This window comes from Larus michahellis, chromosome 4, assembly GCF_964199755.1.
Source record: "Larus michahellis chromosome 4, bLarMic1.1, whole genome shotgun sequence".
NCBI lineage: Eukaryota > Metazoa > Chordata > Aves > Charadriiformes > Laridae > Larus > Larus michahellis.
In genome coordinates this window covers 2,010,815-2,029,382 of record NC_133899.1, presented here as the reverse complement: position 1 = coordinate 2,029,382, position 18,568 = coordinate 2,010,815, and the positions used below count along the sequence as shown (strand labels likewise).

The 18,568-nt window shown below is 58.0% G+C and overlaps 2 protein-coding genes across 2 annotated transcripts; one reads left to right on the top strand and one right to left on the bottom strand.

Moving 5' to 3' along the window:
• The first annotated feature begins 1,809 nt into the window (after positions 1 to 1,809).
• CDT1 (chromatin licensing and DNA replication factor 1) lies at positions 1,810 to 6,649 on the top strand. The gene is made up of 10 exons (XM_074586857.1): positions 1,810 to 2,290; positions 2,635 to 2,802; positions 2,895 to 3,121; positions 3,629 to 3,823; positions 3,929 to 4,074; positions 4,380 to 4,483; positions 4,769 to 4,957; positions 5,383 to 5,517; positions 5,614 to 5,815; positions 5,931 to 6,649. The coding sequence occupies exons 1-10, from the start codon at positions 1,928 to 1,930 to the stop codon at positions 6,092 to 6,094; spliced, it is 1,893 nt and encodes a 630-aa protein (XP_074442958.1). The 5' UTR covers positions 1,810 to 1,927; the 3' UTR covers positions 6,095 to 6,649.
• A 1,671-nt stretch (positions 6,650 to 8,320) lies between these two features.
• Positions 8,321 to 12,413, bottom strand: APRT (adenine phosphoribosyltransferase). Its single transcript, XM_074582694.1, has 5 exons — positions 12,309 to 12,413; positions 12,040 to 12,143; positions 10,998 to 11,131; positions 9,975 to 10,053; positions 8,321 to 9,835 (listed from the first exon to the last, which is right to left on the bottom strand). The coding sequence occupies exons 1-5, from the start codon at positions 12,386 to 12,388 to the stop codon at positions 9,693 to 9,695; spliced, it is 540 nt and encodes a 179-aa protein (XP_074438795.1). The 5' UTR covers positions 12,389 to 12,413; the 3' UTR covers positions 8,321 to 9,692.
• Positions 12,414 to 18,568: the final 6,155 nt, after the last annotated feature.

Here is an 18,568-nt window from a genome sequence, read left to right as displayed (position 1 = left end):
GTCCCATGTCCCTGGAGTTGGGTACACGGTCCCGTATCCCCAGAGCTGGGTGGCCACCGCACTCCTTGGGGAGCCAGACACACAGCCACGCGCCCACGGAGCTGGGTGCCCAGGTGAGGGGAGCTGGGTGCCTCGATGGTGGGGCCGGGGGCATGGTCATGCACCCCGGGGGCTGGGTGAGCTGAGCCCTGGCTGGGAGGACGCTGGGCACTGGGGACAGCTGGTGGCGAGGGCAGCATCGCCGGCGGCTGTGGGGCAGCGGGCAGCACCCCAGCAGCGCTGGTAACTGCCATTCCCTAACAGGAAGCATTGGCCCATGAAATTCTCCGCATTCTTTGGCTTCCCCGCATTTGTTTTCCAAGCACACTTAATAAATTGGCATCCAGATGGCACTCTGCCGACCTGCTCCCCACCTCAGCGGCTCTGCTCCCTTCCCTGGGCTCCCTCCATCGCTCTTGGGGCTCTTTCCCCCCACCCAGGCCCAAGCCCCAGACGTGCCGTAGAAACTGCAGCCATCCGGACATCACTGCCCACACCGTAGCTGCCGAACCACAGGCAGGACAAGCCTGAGGGCCCCCTCGGCACGTGTGTCCAGAGTTTTGCCAGGCATAGCCCCTCGAGGGAGCTGGGGTGGGCTTTGGGCACCCAAACAGCTTCTGAGCATCCTCAGAGCAGGGTCTCGGTCCTTCTGCCCGGCCACATCGATCCCCACCGCTGTGACCCAGACAGATTCACTCGCATAAATAAAACACTCGTCAACGCTGAGCCGCGAAGCTCTGCATTAACACCACGCCTGTGAAACCCAGACACGGAAATCGCCGCTGCAAAAGCCCCAGGCTGCATCCCCCCTACCCAGAACGGATCCAGGAAAAGGTGGCGCATGGCGCCCATGCTGGCGTCTCGCCCCCAGCCCGGCCCCGAGCACCCGCCGCACCACAGCCGGCAGCTGGGCTGGGAATGGAGGCTGTGGAAGTAAATGGGCACGGGGAACGGCACCCCAGAGCCCTGCCTCGCGTAGCCGAATCCGGCCCTGAGTGGCCCTGCTTCACTTTGCCGGCCTCGCTCAGGCTTTAAGAGAGATGCTGGAGAACGGTGCGGCCCCCTAATGTGCTGCGGGCACAGCCTGAGTGCCCGGCGAGGCGTTTTATGGGCAAGCAAGCTTCTCCCACATCCGGGCAGTGCCATTAGCGCACGGCCACGCCGTGGGGCAGGGGGATGCCGGGGGCAAGGGGTGCTCTGGGTGCCTCTGGAACCCCTTGTTCCCATGGCTGTCCCGAGCTGGAGCACCAGGCACTTCCCAGAAACAGAGATGTGGGGGAAGGCAGCAATGGCAGCGTCCCTGGAGGGACCCCACGGCCACCGCAGAGCTCTTGCTGGGAGCTGGGCAGGGCTCGGCCCCACGCGAGCTGGAAACAAGCAGCTCCCTGGCCCCAAGCGTGCTGGGGCGAGCAGATAAGAGGGGTGACCACCAGCCCAGGGGGCGGGGTTAGCGCCATGTCAGGTGCTGTTTGCCCCGCTCAGGGTCTCCCACCTTGCAGCCCCCCGCACCAGCCGAGGGCCGGGCAGCCTCCCTCCCTCCCTGCAACGGGCAGGGGCACACGGTGCACCAGCCGGTCCCCCGAACCGGGCGCTGCGGCACCGGGCAAAGTCGGAGGGGGCCTCCCCGGAACGGGTCTGGTCCCCCCGCCGCCAAACGGCCCCCTCCCGTCCCCCACGTGGATACACCCCTACGGGGAGGCACGGCCCCTTTAAGAGCCCCGTGGCGCCAATTCCGCCCCACGTGACCCATCCCGCCCCGCCGGTGGGCGGTGCTACCGCCGCGCGGGTTCCCGCCGAGAGCGGAGCCTTTGGCGCGCGCGGGAGTGGGCGCACGTGTCGGCGCGCCGGGACCATCGCCACCGGTACCGGGACCACCGCCACCGCCGCTATGGCCCAGCTCCGTCTCACCGATTTCTTCGGTCGCACGAAAGCGGCTACCGGAGCCCCGGCCAAGCGCGGCGGCGGCCGCCGGCTTAAGGCCGCCCTTGCCGGGCCCCCGGTGCACCGGGAGGCGGAGGAGGACGGTGCCCCGGCGGGGCTCAGCGCCCACCCGCCGCCGCTGCCCGGCTCGCCGCGCACCCCGTCCCGCGGCGGCTCCCCGGTGGTGCGGGGGCTGGCGGGCAGGAAGCGGAGCCGCCGGGAGATGGAAGGGGAGTCGCCGGTCAGGGCCCGGCCCGGGGAGCCGAGCGGGAAGTCGGCGCGGAAGAGGCTGGAGATGCACCGGGACGCGGAACCGGGGCTGCCGGCCGCGGTAGGGAGATGCTGGTGTCGGGGTTGCGGCCCTAAAATGGGGATGGGGGGAGTGACTGGGGGGGGGACGGAGCGTAAAACCAGGACACCGTCTCCGGAGCAGTCCCCCGCAAGGGCTTGACCCCCCCTCCCCTAGTGCAGACCCCCCCTGGGCTTGTCCCCCTTCTCCTGATGCAGACACCACCACCCCCCTACGCCAGGGCTTGCCTCCTGCCCCTACTGCAGACCCCTCGATGGCTTCCCCCCCTTTAGTGCAAGGTCATGGGTGGGGGGGACACCGGGGAGGGGGGGTGCGTTCCCTGCACGTCCCGGGGCAGCTTCTAATGCTCCTCCACTCTTTTGCAGGCCGCCAGCCCCTCGCCTCCAGCCACTGCTTGCCCCCCGACGCCACCCTCGCTGGACCCGGCAGCAGACCCCCCGGCCAGCACCACCCGCTCCCCTGGCGAGGGACAGGATGGGGGGACACGGCCCAGCACAGGTGACAACCCGGGGACAACCAGACGTTTGCAGCGGGTATGTGACAAGCCTGGCTTTCTGCTCCATTTTTTTGCGTTTCTTGCCGGTGTGCGAGCCCTGCTCTGACCCTGTGCCCCCTCCCCACCCAGGAGGACCTGGCCGGGCTACGGTGCCGCCTGCAGAGGGTGAAGGCGCTGGCCCAGTTGGCCCAGCTGCCACCTGTCCCCGCCGCGGCCACCGCCGACCTGCGGAGCCGTCTGGAGCAAGTGCGGCAACTGGAGCTGCGGATCCGTGAGAAGAAAGCGGGAAGCAGAGCCACGCCGGGAGCGCAGCCATCTGGGGACACCGAGTCGACAGCTCCAGCGGCAGAGGCTGGGTGAGGAGCAGCTTTGAGGGCTAATCGGGGTGTCCCGCTGGCTGCCACAGCCCTGTTCTGCTGCTCGGCCCCACAGTGGCTTTGCAGGGGTCTTGCCACCCCTGTGAGGGGGTGTGGGGGCTCTGTGGGAGCGCTGGCTGGCCCCGCTGCATGCACAGGGCTTCTCTGGAGCAAAACTCGAGTGTGGTCCAAGCCCCCCTGACTCTGCTATGAGCGCTGGGGCATCCATGTCCCTGCCTGTGACATGAAGGGTGGGTGATGTGACCCAGATGCTGGCACTGGTTTCTCAGAGAAGAGATTTGGGATGAGGGGAGGAGAGGGATCTCCCCTAAACCGGTGAGCATGCAGCTCCTAGGCTCTGAGGTCAGCCCTGTCAGCAGTGGGACCACCGTCCTGGCCGGTCTCGGTCCCCGGCTGCACCCTCGGGGCTGTCCCAGCACTGTGTTCACCCTCACAGCCCGTGGCTGTTGTGTGCGGGGGACCCTGACCCCTCTCCTTTCCTGGCAGTGAGAAGCCCCCCGCGTACCAGCGGTTCCACACCCTCGCACAGGACCTGCCCCCGGGGCTCACGCTGCCCTACAAGTTCAAGGTGCTGGCGGAGATGTTCCGCAGTGTGGACACCATCGCCGGGATGCTCTTCAACCGTGCTGAGACCATCACTTTCGCGAAGGTCAAGCAGGGGGTGCAGGACATGATGCGCAAGTAAGTGGGCAGCAGTGGGCAGCCCTGGGGTCCCAGCTGAAGCTGTCGGGGTGATGCCCTGGTGTCAGCCCTTGGGGTTCCTGATCTCTCTGGGTGTTGTGGCAGGCAGTTTGAGGAGCGGCACATGGGGCAGATCAAGGCGGTGTACCCCACCTCCTACAGGCTGCGCCAAGAGAAGAACATCCCCACCTTTGGCAATGGCGTGAAGAAGTCCGACTATCAGCTCACGCTGGAGCCGGTGCTGGGGGAAGGTATGTACGGCTTTGCGGGGGGAGGCCTGAGAGCTGTGGCACACTGGATCCTGGCTGGGATCCCTGAATCCCCACGGATGCCCTCTGCTTGGTCAGATAATCATTTGGCACATAAGGGTCTGAGCGTGTTGGAAGTGGAAAACACTTTTGGGACAAGCGGGAGGATGATAGGGTAGCGCTTCTGGCAGCGACTCAGCCCCACGGCAGGGCTCTGATCCCATCCTTGCCGAGGCTTGGGCCTGGTCGCGGTGTTGCCGTGCTTGGCCGAGGTGCTGTGGGTGATGCTGATGTGTCTCTCCTTGCAGAGGAGAAAGTGGACGGCCGCCCGCACTTGTCGGCGTCGCGCTTGCTGGAGCGCAGGAAGGAGTTCAACCGCAACCTGGTGAACATCGTCAAGCAGCACCACAAGGTGAGGCTCCCCCAGTGCCCTCCGCTTTTGGGGTTTGGGGTTGCTCTGGTCACTATTTAGAGAAGCAGGTGGAAGGAGCGGGCTGGCATCCAGGCTAAAGGACATTGCTGGTTCCTGTGGGATGCTCTCGAGTGGAGAAGATGGCAGCTGGAATCTTTCCTGGCTCTGAATTTCCCCCAAGCCAGCTGCTATGTGTTGCCAAACTGTGCTGGGAGCGCAGAGCAATGTCCGGCTCCCCCGTACCTGGCCCGCAGGTGCCGTGACACAGCTCTCTCCCCTCTTCAGGCATTCCTGGCCGCCCTCAGCCCTCCCATGGTGGTGCCGGAGGAGAAGCTGACCCGCTGGCATCCCCGCTTCAACGTGGACGAGGTGCCGGACGTCAGCCCGGCAGAGCTGCCGCAGCCGCCCCAGGAGGGCAGGCTCACCACGGCCCAGGAGGTGCTGAGCACGGCTCGGGGGATGCTGACCCCCAAGGTGAGTCAGGACCAGGGTCTGGCTCCGTCTGTGGCGGGCAGACCTCAAACCACGTGTCTCTCCGGGAAGATGTTACCAGATAGGGGTTGGGAAGGATCATTCCAGAGCCACAGGACTCGGAGCGCTGTAAGATGTAGGCAGGTGGGAACGCAAGCCTGGCTGTTACCGCTGCAGGTTGTGGTGTAAGGTGTGGTGTAAGGCTGGTTTCAGGCTAGAGGAGCTGTCAGTGCTGACTTTGGGGCTGGGAGCGGAGATGAAGCACCCCAAAGTGTCCTCTGTGCAGGCAGGACGGGTCGGACATGCTGGGGTGGGAGCGCTGGGCTGCAGGGTGGCGGCGGGGGCGGTGGAGGGGAAATTTCTCCTTCCTCCAGCGCGAGCGGCTCTCAGCTGTAACCCAACTCCTCCTCCCTCTTCCACATGAGCAGATGGAAAAAGCTCTTGCCAACCTGGCCTTAAGAACCGCTGAAGCCAGTGCGGGGGAACCGGTGGTTTCCAAAGCACCGTCCCCTGCCAGCACCTCCAGTGCTCTGAAAGGGGTGTCCCAGGCCCTGCTCGAGAGGGTGAGTAATTCAGTCCTGGCCGTAACACCGGTGCCGGGCAGGGCGGGGGACAACACGACCTGCCTGTGTCTCACCCCGTCTTCTCTGCTCCCCAAGATCCGGGCGAAGGAGGCGCAGAAGCTGCAGGCGCTGATGACGCGGGACCCGCGGCAGGAGGAGCGGCTCGCCATGCTGGGGCGGCTGCCAGCCATGGCCCGCATCCTGCGCAACGTCTTTGTGGCCGAGAAGAAGCAGGCGCTGGCCATGGAGGTGGCTTGTGCCCGCATGGCCGAGAGCTACGACGCGCAGATGCCTCCTGGTAGGAAAGCCGGGGGCGGGGGATGTCCTTGCTGGCGCGGGAGGGTCTTTGCGGGAGGAAAGGGCTGGGGAGTTTGACCCGACTTTGACCCGGCGGCTGCCACTTCTTTTCGCAGGCGAGATGGAGAAACACTTGCGCCTCTTCGCAGAGCTGCTGCCCGACTGGGTGGGGATCCACGCCATCAGGACGGACACCTACATCAAACTGGACAAAGGGAAGGACCTCGGCCTCATCACGGAGAGGCTCACCAAGGCGGCAAAGGAGGCAGAAGCCCCCTAAGCCCCCCAAGGGTCGAGGCTTCCCTTGTGCAATCTCCTCTAAATGTAGCAAATCCTGACTGCGCTCTGGGATCCGATGTGGTCTTACGGGAGGCTCGTCCTCAGGGATGTCTGAGGAAGAGCAAAATGCCTTAATTTAACTAATTCCTCTGCCAGGGTCCCTGAGGTCTGCCCAGGGTCCCTAACCCTTGAGCTCAAGGCAGGCAGTCCTGCGTCCTGGAGTGACAACGCAAGCTGTGAGGAGGAACTAACAACCTCTGCTTGGCTTGCTGCGTTCTCCTGAAGGTTTGATGCAGAAGGTTTCTCACGAAGGTTTGATAAAGGAGGCTTCTTCCATCAACGGCCCTGCTGGGGTGGAGGCAGGACTGGGCAGGGTAACAGGCAGGAAGGACTGAGAGAAGTCGTCACAAATTGATGTTTTTGGGAGTTCTGGGCCTTGTTCTGTTTTTAAGAGAGGGGAAAACGCATCTCCAGCACTCACTGGAAACAACTACGGGACTTGTCAAAACATATTTGTATTAAATGTTTTAAATATAGCTGACTTGTGTTAACCCAGCGCTCTTCCTCCGTGAGCTGCCTGTCTATGCCGTGTTAGCACCGTGGCTCTCCATGGCAATTGGCGCCGGCCGGCACACGCAGGGAAGGGCTGGATCGTCATCCAGCTCCTGGAGAAAGCCTTACTGGAAAAAGTGAGCGTGGGTTTGCAGGGAACTGAATGCAGCTTTTGTAAATCGGGACTGCGGAGCAGCTCCCGTGGGGACAGGAGCAGCCAGGGCTGAGGGTGGGCGCAGGGGGACTTCTTCCCCAGGGGAAAGCCCGGGTCACTTGGCTGAAGTGGTTTGGGAAGAGGGACAAAGAGGATTCTGATGGCTGCGGAGGTGCTGGCCTGGCCCAGCGCCCAGGTCAGGTCAGCGCTTGCCGCAGGAGGGGCAGCGTGGGGTACAAGGGAGGAGGTGGGGGCTGCCCCTGCCCAGCGCCGCGTCGGGCGCACCTCGCACCGCTTTCTGAGCCAAACTCTGCTGGTTTTAGCATGGGACACCGAGGACTCGCACGGAACAGGGACTGTCTTTCATCCCTCTGGGTGGCGGACCGCGCTGGTCCAGGGAAGTGTCCCCACCTGAAGCGCTGGTTTCGGAGGCTGGCAGCATCCCCGTAGCGCTGCCCCAGGGAGCAGGCAGGCCCTCCTCCTCCTCCTCTTCCTCCTCCAGGACCCTGCTCGCCATCGTGCAGGCCAATTGGCTAGCACTGCTGGCGAGAGGTAGCCCTGTTTCCAGGGAGGAGGGTTTAAACCCAGCCTGGAGGCTGGAGGGATACACAGGGCTGGGGTGCGAGGCCGGGCTATCGGCTGTGCTGAACGGACCTCGCTGCGGTGGAGAGGAGCTGGTTTCGGCAGCCTGGCAGCCACGCACGCGCCCCAGGGGAGCTCGCGGCAAGCTCCCGTTCTGCTGCTTGGGACAAAAAAACCTTCCTCCCGCCTGGAAGCCACCCCTGCACAGCCCCGTCTCTACAAGCAATTACATCAACAGTCGCTCACAGCCCGGCCAACGTGAAGGTACCGTCCCTGGGTTCCCTGATGTCACCCCTTGGCCCTGCACACAGCCAGCTCTGGCACTGGCGGGGCTTACGCTCGCTTCCACAGCACGCAGCTGCTTTCCACGGCTCTTTGGGGTGGAACTAATTTTTCCCTTCTCTACCTCGCAGCAGGGACCCTCTCCTTGTGCCAAGAATGCGCGCGAGGCGCTGCCTCCCTTGGCTCCGCGCAGGGGCTGGCTGCGAAAACAAGTGCCCTGGGGGAGGTTTCTCCCCGGGGAATGGTGTTTCTCGGCGCAAACTGAGCAGCCACTGAAGTGGCTTTTCAGGAAACAGTGATAAAAATAGCCGTAATAGCCCTTACAAGTGTAAGGGCAGGGAGTGCGGCATCCCTGCGCGCTGGATGGGGAAGGTGAGCTGAGCTGTGGGGAGCTTGTCTATGATCCCACTGGTACTGGGCGCTTCCACTACAACCAGCAGGACCAGCCTGGGTACACCCGCCTCCGGCCAGAGAGGGGTGCCAGGCACAGAGAAAAGATACCTGAACTGCTCAGTCCCGGCCAACTTTCCTTCCACACATGTGGGGTGGCAAGGGGGAGCTCATGCCACCGCCTCGCTCTCCACTGACTGCTTGGTTTTGGAGGAGGACGCTCACGTGGGTAATAAACGGCTTCAGCTACTGCAAGCACAGCTCTCAGACAGTTTAGAAAAAATAAGTCGACATTTATTTTACCAGTGAGTTCAGCCCCTGCAAAGACAGGGACACAGTCCCTTATGTTTTCAGGCATGTGGAAGTTTTGGCACGCTGGGTCTTAGCTAGTCCTGTGACCAAAGTGAACCATGCTATAGGGAGCATCTCCAAACCCCGCTTCATCCATCACACAACCCGAGTGAGACCGCTGGAGCTTGGCTGCAAGCGTAACACCTTTTCTGTCTTTCCCGTGCCTTTATCTGACACCAAACATAGCAACATGAATGGGCTCCAAACCAGCATCATCCTTTCAGTGCCCCGGTAAGGCAGCACAGGGAAGGCAGCCGCACAGGGAAGGCAGCCGCACAGGGAAGGCAGCCGCACAGGGAAGGCAGCCGCACAGGGAAGGCAGCTATCTTGCAGCAGATGGGGATTTTGTGCTAAATAAAAGCTGCTCCTGGCTGCAGCTGCAGGCTTTGGTAGGTGCCAGTGCTGCTGGACAGAAGGCGGGCAACCAGCCCCGAGCATATGCATGGCCCCCTTCCTCACTGCTTGTCACCCCGCTGCGTGCTACTTCTCCTGATGTAGATGGCTCCTAGTTTTGCAAAACCCACTGCTAAGAACTATCCCGGACCAAAGGAAGGCAGATGGTTTCCTACAGCAGAGACCTTCAGCTTCCTGCTGGGTGAAGGGAAGGAGAGCACAAGCCAAGCTGCAAGCTGACTTGGTGTTTGAGCTCGTCTACACCAGCAACCTCCACCGCGTTGGCAGCGGCTGCCTCCCGCTCTCAGGACACAGGGCTCGGCAGGCACTTAATTCTCTTTAGGAAGCACTACCTTAATGTAAGAGCAGCCTATTCCGCCGTGAGCGACAGCGGAGAGCAACCGGACCATTCACTGCGGTCAAATACATAGGAGTTTATCCCTTAGACTAATCATCGCTTTGTGCCCATCATCTGTGTTTCTTTGGCAAACTCTCAAGGGGTTCCTCGGAGGCTGACCAGGCACGGCTCAAATGAAGGGGAACGCTGGGCCCCCAAAGCTATCAGAGCTCTCCTGCCTCAGCTGGAGTATTTTCACTTTGGTCTCCTAAAAAAAAAAATATTTGGTGAAGATGCATCTTGGTCTCCCTCCCCAAAAACAATCAGGCTGTTCCTTCTTCCCAAAAGGATGAACTCCAAAAAGGATCCCTACGCTCAACACAGCTTAATCTGCAGCTTGGAAAATAAATAGGACTTAGGATTGTATAGCATCTGGCCCGAATCAAAACTGTAGGTTCCCCCCCTACCCACCCTCTTGTGACATCAAGAAAGAGTCACCGAATAAAGCCCAAACTCGTGCACAGCTCATGACGTGCATTCCCTTCTCCCAGCTCCTCCTCAGTCATACTGCAGCAGAGAGTAGAAAGGGATGGACTCGAGTTTTTCCGACCCTTTCAGGAGTTTTAACTCTATGATCACCAGGCACTCCAGGACTTCAGCCTTCAGCCTCTTCACCAGCTCACAGGCTGCACACATGGTACCTGCACGACAGAGGTTGAGCAGAAACATCGTCACTCGAGGAGCAGTGCCGAGGTACGCTTCAAACCCCACAGCCGCTCCTGCTGTCACCAACGCACGCGTCCGTGGGTTACACATGCTCTAACACCATCTGCTTCTCACCTCCAGTTGCAAGCAAGTCATCTACAATAACTACTTTTTGTCCTGGTTCCACGGCGTCGCTCTGGATTTCAAGCTCAGCCTGCAGGGTGGGAAGAGTAGCTTCATTTTAGTCTTGCCTTACAGAGAAACGCTTCACAAACTGCTAACACGCGGTGGAACGCAGACGAGTCTTCAGCGAGAGCAACCTTAACACTCAGCACCTAAAACCCCAAAAAACACATATTCCAGCTACAGGGGAGTACCACGAAAATATATAGCGGGTTAGGTGACTGCTGGGCCAACCCTCTGGCACGTCAAAATCCTGAACGTTCATCAAGTGAGTTATGGTCCCCTCGTGAAACCTTATCCTGAAGCAGCTTTCCAGTGAGGAAAATCTCCTGTAATGCACTGGGCTGGAGCTCTCTGCTTGGACAGCACCACCAAGCCAGATCCAAACCGCCACAGGCACGTCCTGTGTCAGATGAACTTGTCCCACGCAAGGGTTGGCCCAAACAATCCTCATAAAGAATGCCTAGGTTCCGTGTTTCTGCTGCCGGTCCCTGGGTGCCGTTAGTTACCAGCGGTAGCGTGTTATTGGGCTCACACCTCTGCTCTTTAATCGGAGAGGCTGCGGTGTTACGAGGCGAGCGCTCTGTTTTGAAGCCATGCAATAAAGGCATTTACTTATAGCACTTACTGGAAGAGTGGGAAACACACTCCACATTCGTGCCCCTGAATTCAAGCCAAAGAAAGCAATTTAGCATCAAGTCGTTATCATGCCCCCACCCCCCAAAAAAAAAAATTACAAAAAAATCACAGCGCGGCTCAGCGACACAAACCGCGTGTCCATGGCTCGGGGAGGGAGCCGCCATGCCAGGGCACGGTGAAGCTCAGCGCCGCTCCTGAAGCTTGTGCCATGCCAGGCTGCCCGTGGCATCAGCACTGGCTGTGAAACCCAGCTTGGGGACCACCCCGTTGGTTTTATCACCCCCTCCTCTCGCTGACACCCCCCAGCCCGGAAACCCTCTTCTCCCCGGGCATTACCTTGCCATACTCAAGCGTGTAGGAGACTGACTCAGTCGGACCGGGAAGCTTCCCCTTTTTCCGTATCGGCACGAAGCCGATGCCCAGTCTCTGAGCCAGGGGGGGGCCTATGAGGAAGCCACGGGAGTCCAGGCCTGGGGGGAGCAGAGCAGCACAGAAGAGAGTCATTCGACTGGGGGTGTCTTTGCACAATACCCCAGGTTTATCCTCCCGTATTCAGCAGAGTGTCTCTAGAAGCAATCTGCTCTTACAGCCATTTCTATGGGTTGAAAACACACACACCACACTCCTGCACTGCCTGCGCTCGCCAAGATGTGCTGCTGACGGGCTTCCGGGCACCGCATCAGCCTATTTTGCCTCTCCTCTGGCTCTTCTTCTTAGAGATAAGCTCAGCTAAGCTCCAGTATCAGTTTGGCCACACAGCCAGGGAGTTTGCACCACCGGGGGTCAGACTTCAGTTAACATGAGGCATTTGGACCACGTTTGGTCTAGACTCCTTGAACTTTGGGCTATGACCCAGCCCGAGCACTGCTTTTCTAAGCACTTCCATTCTCAGCCTCTTTCATAGGTGTGTTGCAACGTGTTACCACCACAAAGGCTGTTTCTGTTGGCTCAAAAAAGCCCCCTGAGAAGGAAAACGTGCTGGAACAGAGTGCCTGCCACGGGGACTATGCGAGACCTTACAGGCACGCCTGTAGGACTTTACGTCAGACTTTCAGTCTGACTGTCTTTCAGTACTTTTCGGTACTTCCTGACTCTCTTTAATGATGAAAGCAATGAATTACGGAATTGGCACTGAAGTGTCAGATGGAGTCTGCCACATCCCAAACCAGTATTTTAGGAAACTACAGCAGTAAGTTAAGGGTATAACCTGTCCCGGCGTTACCATATGATAGAGGCCAACGTTCGGGTGACTACAACGTCCAAAGGCTATAGTATTCCCTGCCCCATTAGCAGAGGAGCCTCCCCACGCTCCCCCCCCGGGCAGCCCGAGGACAGGGTGCTCTGTCCTGGCCTCAGAGGTGTTGCAACCAACACTCACCTACAATAAAGTCGATTCGGGGGAAAGACGCCCTCAAATGCTCTTCCAGAAGATCGATCAAAGTCCTGAAAGCTCCAGGATCCTTCAGCAAGGGGCTGATATCGCTGCAAAGAGAAGGAAAGGGGTTAGTCACCTCCGGGGGCTGGTCTGGCTCCCGACCGAGCTCCTAAGCCCAGGAAGGATGGATGGGCGGCGAGGAGAGGAGCGGAGCGGGCGGCGAGCCCGCGTCCCTTCTCCGTCCCCGGTCCCGGTCCCGTCCCCGTCCGCACCGGAAAAGCACACCGGGCACCGGGAAGTCGGGGAAGGACCGCACCCGGTCCCGCACCCGCCGCAGCCGCTCCTCGCTCATGGCGGCGGCCCCGCTCTGCGCAGCCGCCGCGCAGCGCCGGGCGGGCGGGCGGGGCGCTCGGCGGGGAACGGCCCCGCGCCGCCTCCGGGGCCGCCAGCATCGGGTACGGCGCCCCGATACCCTGGGACGTGGAGCTCTGGCACCCCGGGACACGGAGCTCGGGAACCTCGGAGGCCCGACCCCTCGATGCATGGAGCTGTGGAACTCCAGAGCCCCGACCCCCGGTGCATGGAGATCTGGTACCTCAGGGCGCAGGGCATCGGTCTCCCCCTGTGCAGGGAGGTCTGGTATCCCAGAGCCCCAGCCCCCCCGGAGCACGGAGCTCTGGAACCCCAGAGCATGGAGATCTGGTACCTCAGGGCACAGAGCATTGGTCCCCCCTGGTGCGTGGAGCTCTGCAACTTTGGAACCCCGACCCCCTGGTGCATGGAGCTCTGAAACGTCACAGCCCTGACCCCCTGGTGCATGGAGCTCTGGAACTCCACAGCCCTGACCCCCTGGTGCATGGAGCTCTGGAACTTCACAGCCCCGATCCCCCGGTGCATGGAGCTCTGGAACTCCACAGCCCTGACCCCCAGTGCATGGAGCTCTGATACCCCCGGGCACAGAGCACCCGTCCCCCTGGTGCATGGAGCTCTGGAACCCCAGAGCCCCGATCCCCTAGTGCATGGAGCTCTGGTACTCCAAAGCCCAGACCCCCTGGTGCATGGAGGTCTGGTACCCCAGGGCACAGAGCACTGGTCCCCCCAGGGCACGGAGCCCTGACTGCCCGGTGCATGCACCCCCATGCACGGCACACCAACTCCCCTAGTGCATGGAGCCCCGGTCCCTGCATGCATGGAGCTCTGGCATCCCAGGTCACAGAGACCCAATGCCCTCGGTGCGTGGAGCTCTGCTACTCTGGTGCATGAAGCCCTGGTCACCAGGTGCACAGAGTTCTGGCACCTTGGGGCATGGAACCTCAACACCCCCTGGTGCATGGAGCTCTCGTCGGTACCCCAACCCACAGAGTCCCAATCTCCCCAGTGCATGGAGCTGTACCACCCTGCAGCATGGAGCCCCAGTCCTGCCTCTGAAGAGTGCTCTGGTACCTGCAGCACGTGTTTTTCCTCAGTGCATGGAGCCCTGGGACCTTGCCTTGCCCCAGCCAGCTTTGGAAAGGGGTCCTGTGTGCAGAGGTTACACTTCCCTTCATCCCTGCCCTGCTATCACCAAACTCTTTCCTGCTTTTCTGTCCCCATCACCTCTTGTGAACCCCTGGAATCGCATTTTGTGGTTGTTAGAACCGTTGGTTTGGATTACACTCGTGGGGGATGATAACACAGCCAGTCTGAGCGCCCTCGGTCCTGGGCTAACAGCTCGGCAGCTACTGGTGTCACTTACTGGCACGGCAGGTCAGGGCACTCTCACACAGCTCCTATCTCCCATCGCCTGATGGGTGAATAGCCATTTGCCCACGCAAAACCCATCGTGGGCAGGACACATACTACTGAATGAGTACAGATCTCGTCTTACATTAGCAAATACGACTTGGGCCTGCTCCAAATGCATCTGGGCACAACCCGCTGCAGAAAGGAAAGGCGGTTCTAGCATGCAACACCCCTGGCTGAGCTCAGTGCTTGCTGCCGATAGCTGCGATGGGGACAGCTCGGCTCCACACCCTCCAGACAGCCGTTACGGTCTGTCTTTGAGGTGTGTGACAGCACGCCAGCAGCTATCCAGGTGTTTTGCAGTGATTTAATGTGGACCCCGTGGGACAGGTGCTCAGGGCTGCAGAAGCCTGGCTTTCTCCTAATCTTGCTGGACTAGTTGCTCCCAACAGCCCTGTGGGGTCCTTTCAGCTAGGAGAAGTGGCTCTCGCACAGGAGGAGCAGCCGACAGGAGGAGAGGCTGGTCTCCTCTCCAACTCAGCTGTGACAGGCTCGTGTACAAATCACGGCTCATGAGAAACCCAATTCTGCCTGCATCCCAGCATCTGACACGTCCTGTGTCATTGCACAGTTCCCAGTGCTTGGTGCAAACCCTCAGGAAGCATTTGCCACACACCGAATCCTCCACTGCTCTATTTTCTTCCTAATTCATCTATAGATGGCAAAAGACACCCGTTCAATGGATGTCTGCCTGAGGTGCAAAGGGAGACAAGCTGAAGGCCAGTGCAAAGGTTGCCCCCTTTCTTGTTAAGCTCTCTATTGCCAGAGACAGCCCGCGCAGGAGGTCACCGTGTCTCTCCTTTCACAACCATTCCCTTAAAGACTAAGATTTTCCCTGAAGTCAGATTATCTCTTTGGCACCAGAAGAATCCTCGCTAGCAGCTGTTCCAGTGAAGCAAGCACAGATGAAGCACGTCGTCTTCCACTGGAACAGGGGCTTCGCAACACCCTCGCTCCCTCAGATGAGCTGGAAGGGTTTATCCTGTAACCTTACCAACCACGATACTGGACAATGAGCTATTCCAGCAACTCCTCTTCTTCCTGGCGGATGGAAGTCATGGAATTTATCTGCCTACCCATGGAAATAAGCAGGAGCTGGGAAAGGGCTTTTTTGCAGGCTGCCTGCAGTGCAAACACCAGGCACCCCCTGCCTTCTGCCTCTCACTAATGGAGAATCTGTGAGCTGGGGTCTTCATCACACTTTTCTTGTTTGCGGCCCTCCTACGCAATCGCCACCGTTACTAGCAGAAGACACCACCACATTTTTCTTGAGGCTAAGCGAGGTTCCCAGGCCCCTCACGCCAACCAACCCCAGGCAAAGCAGCAGCTCTCACCAGGAGGAGCTGCCGAGGGCTCCCACCGGTCCCTTTGCATCCAGCAGCTGGGTGAAGAAACGGCTGGGGGGATCTCTCGTCCTCTGATGCGGGATGTCTCCTCCTCTGATGCAGGATCAGGCCTCAGACACCATCAGTTCTGCCAGGAAGAACACAAACGTTACACCAAATCGGACTTCCAATGATTCAGCTGCCAGAAATTATGCCAGCTCAGGTTTAAAAAACATTTCTCAGATCTCTGTCAGAACTTCACCTCATTAATCCTCCATTTCAAAGGTTATGAATTGCACCTACCAGTCCGGACTGGTTTTTAACATCCAAAATAAATTAGTTTCCCCGTCATTGTTCAACCTTTGAAACAACAGCGCTGACTCCTACTGCAATTTCCATCTGAAAAGAACTTTCCTAGGACCAATTTCCAAATGTGATGTCAAAGGACTTGGGCTCTGGAATATCATCGGGGAGGTGTCTCAACATCCGCTTGCGGCTTCCAGAGGTTTAGGGCTGTTCTGTGCCTGGGGGAGGAACCACCACCTCAGATCTGGACCCCCCAGAGGGTACCGTAACAGGGGGTCACTGGCTTTGCCTCTCTTTTGGACACAGAGCTAATGAGTAATTTAGAAGTGCTTTGAGATCCTGATACGAGAGATGTTATTAACCTGTCAACATAAAAACTGGGGATATAAAAGCTTGCGGGCTAACTCTAATCAGCTTAAACAGGCAATTAGAAGAGCTGTGCTGAGTATGGAAGTTTCTGTTCCGTTAAGGATTTTAAAACTTCAGTGTGAAGTGGAACAAAATGCTCAAAATTTCAACATACCCCACAAGGGGAAATGAGAACTAAAATTTCCTTTCAAATCCGCTGGAACGTTTCGTTTCAATTTCAGCTTTAGAAACGCATGCACTTTAAACCCATTTTTTTAAAATATCTTATTTCAACAGCAGAAAAATGCAGTTCCCCAGCCAGCTCCCTGGGCTTGGGACCGAAGCGTCCGTACTGAATAACGAGCTGGCTTTGTCCCCCCTAAAAGAGGCGAAGGCACCATGAACCAGCTCTGCCCTTCCACAGCATCCCTGTTTGCGCGGAGCTGAACCCGGCACCTCCTGCCCGCTGCGGCAGGTTGGATCAGGCCCTTGGAGAAGACACAGAACTCCTCTCTCTCCTCTGGTCAGCCTGGCCGAGCCGGGAGGGGATTTTGAGTCCGATCCAGAACTAATGGATTTGGCACGCATTCCTCGCTGCTGGCGAACGGGCCGACGGGCTTTTCAGCCCCTATCCCTTTCAGATGGGAATCGTGCTACCCACCTACATATCACCCAGAAGGGTATTAAGTGACTCCGGGAGGGACAAAGGCATAGAGAGCTGCCAGGCTGCCGCTCTCGAGAAGTTGTATGGCAGAGGTTTGTTTTTTTACACTCCTAAGAAACCACAGGCTTTTGGCTGGGGATCCACCTTTATTTAGGATTTATATAATCCGAACTAGACTTTGAGCAACAACAAAACTATAAACGGTGGAAGGGGATATAAAGAAAACAGGCAAATGGAATCTTTTCTCCAGTTAAACTGGCTTTAAAATAGCCAGTTTCCAAAGGAAAAAAGAACCAAAAATGAGATTTCAATTCTTCCCTTACAACTGTTCTTAAAAACTAACAGTTTAATTCAAGAGGCGCTGTCGTGTTGCTTTCTGATAACATATGAAAAACTCACATCAAATACTATCAGAAAACAAAAGCAAAAGTCTATTCCAAGTATTATAACTGTTAAGAGAAATGGAAAACAAGCCACTCCAACTGCAAACCAGTTAATTGGATACCGAACAAGCACTCGAGAGTAACTCTTGGAGAGGAAAAGCGCATGTGGTTTATAAAGTTTCCCAGTGCTGAGGACAACAGCAAGATCCCTGGGGAGAGATTTCTCGTCTAGCTGGGCTGAAGAGCCTGCTGGCAACTCTGCAGACAATAAACTGCCTCCCAGCACTGCCTTCCCCTCCAAAGCCCCGATTCAAACCATTCTCACCTTCAAAAGGTCTTTCTTCAGCTGCTGAAATTATTTCACTTGACGACTGCAAAGATGTCCTCACTGGAAAAAAAAAACCAGTGTTCTCCAGCCTTTGGGAGATCCTCATCTTGCCTGCTTCGCTTTAGGGGAAACCAGGAGGCTTTTGGAAGCTGTCTACCACGTTTGGGAAAGGCTCGATGCGGCAGGTACCGGCAACTGCCAGCTTCCACGCGGCAGCGAGCGTCCCAGGTTCAACAGCCTCCTCGGCGATATTAATTCCAGTTCCGTTAGTAAAAGCCCACTGTCATCCTCAGCACTTGCCCGAAAACTCAGTCCCCAGACGCCGTGTAACGTTTTATTAGCAAATATGTGGGTATCACTCGCTCTCGCCCTGAACTTGCCCATTTTCACTTTTAATACTGTGTTTCTCGGCTTCCCGTTTAAAATGCAGAGGCATGTTATCTTTCATCACCGCACTCAATACAGTTTGCAGGGCATTAACCTTGGCTCTTAAGTGTTCGGAATTGATCTTCTGCTTTCCAATTCCAGTGTTCAGATCCCCAAATTGTTGGTCCACAGAGACTAATTTGCCACCGAAATAATCCATTTGTCGCTGCAGGATTTTAAAGCAAGACTCCATTTTTGCAGCCATAGACTGTAAATGCAGTAGGACTTTCTCCACGATTATTAGTTACATCAATTTCAGAAGCTCCTCTGCATGGAGGGCTGGATGATAACGCAGCCTCAGGGGCAGAGCAGGGAGACTCAAGAGGCTCAGCTAATTGGAAATTAAAGGCAAGAAAGAAATTCCTTGGACTCTTAGCCCAAGCAGATATTAAGCTTTTAGCATTTAGCAGACATATTTAAATATAAAGGGAGGAATGCCACACAGAAGCAGTCTTAGACAGATATCATCTTTCCTTTAGCTCTTATGTCTTGCAGCTTGAGAAAGGAAGCCACCAACAAACCAGCTTCACCGCTGCAGTCCCCGACTGACCAGTAAACCCCACCGGACCCACTCCTCTGTCAACTCCTATTGCACACACAACCGCAGGCCGCTCCTGCAAAGCCAACTCCTGCCCCGGTACGGGCAGTTCACGAAACTGGGCAACTGTCACCTGGACCAACTTCAGATGGGAGGCTTAGGATAATTATTAAGGGCAGACGTGGCAATACGTGCTGGCTGCTTTGTGATCCAAGGCGTGTATCGGTGTTTTTGAGCTGCGTCACACTAACGCTGCAGGCTGGCAGCGCTCGTCCCTGCGGCTGCGCTGGTGGACGCAGCCTCAGGCCACGTGTGCCCCTGGTCCCCACACCAGCCTCTGAATTGTACTCAGGCAGCTGTGTGGGCTGGGAAATTGATCCACGTTAAAAATAATACAGGGAAAACAAAACAAGCTATTTTTAACCCAAGTCA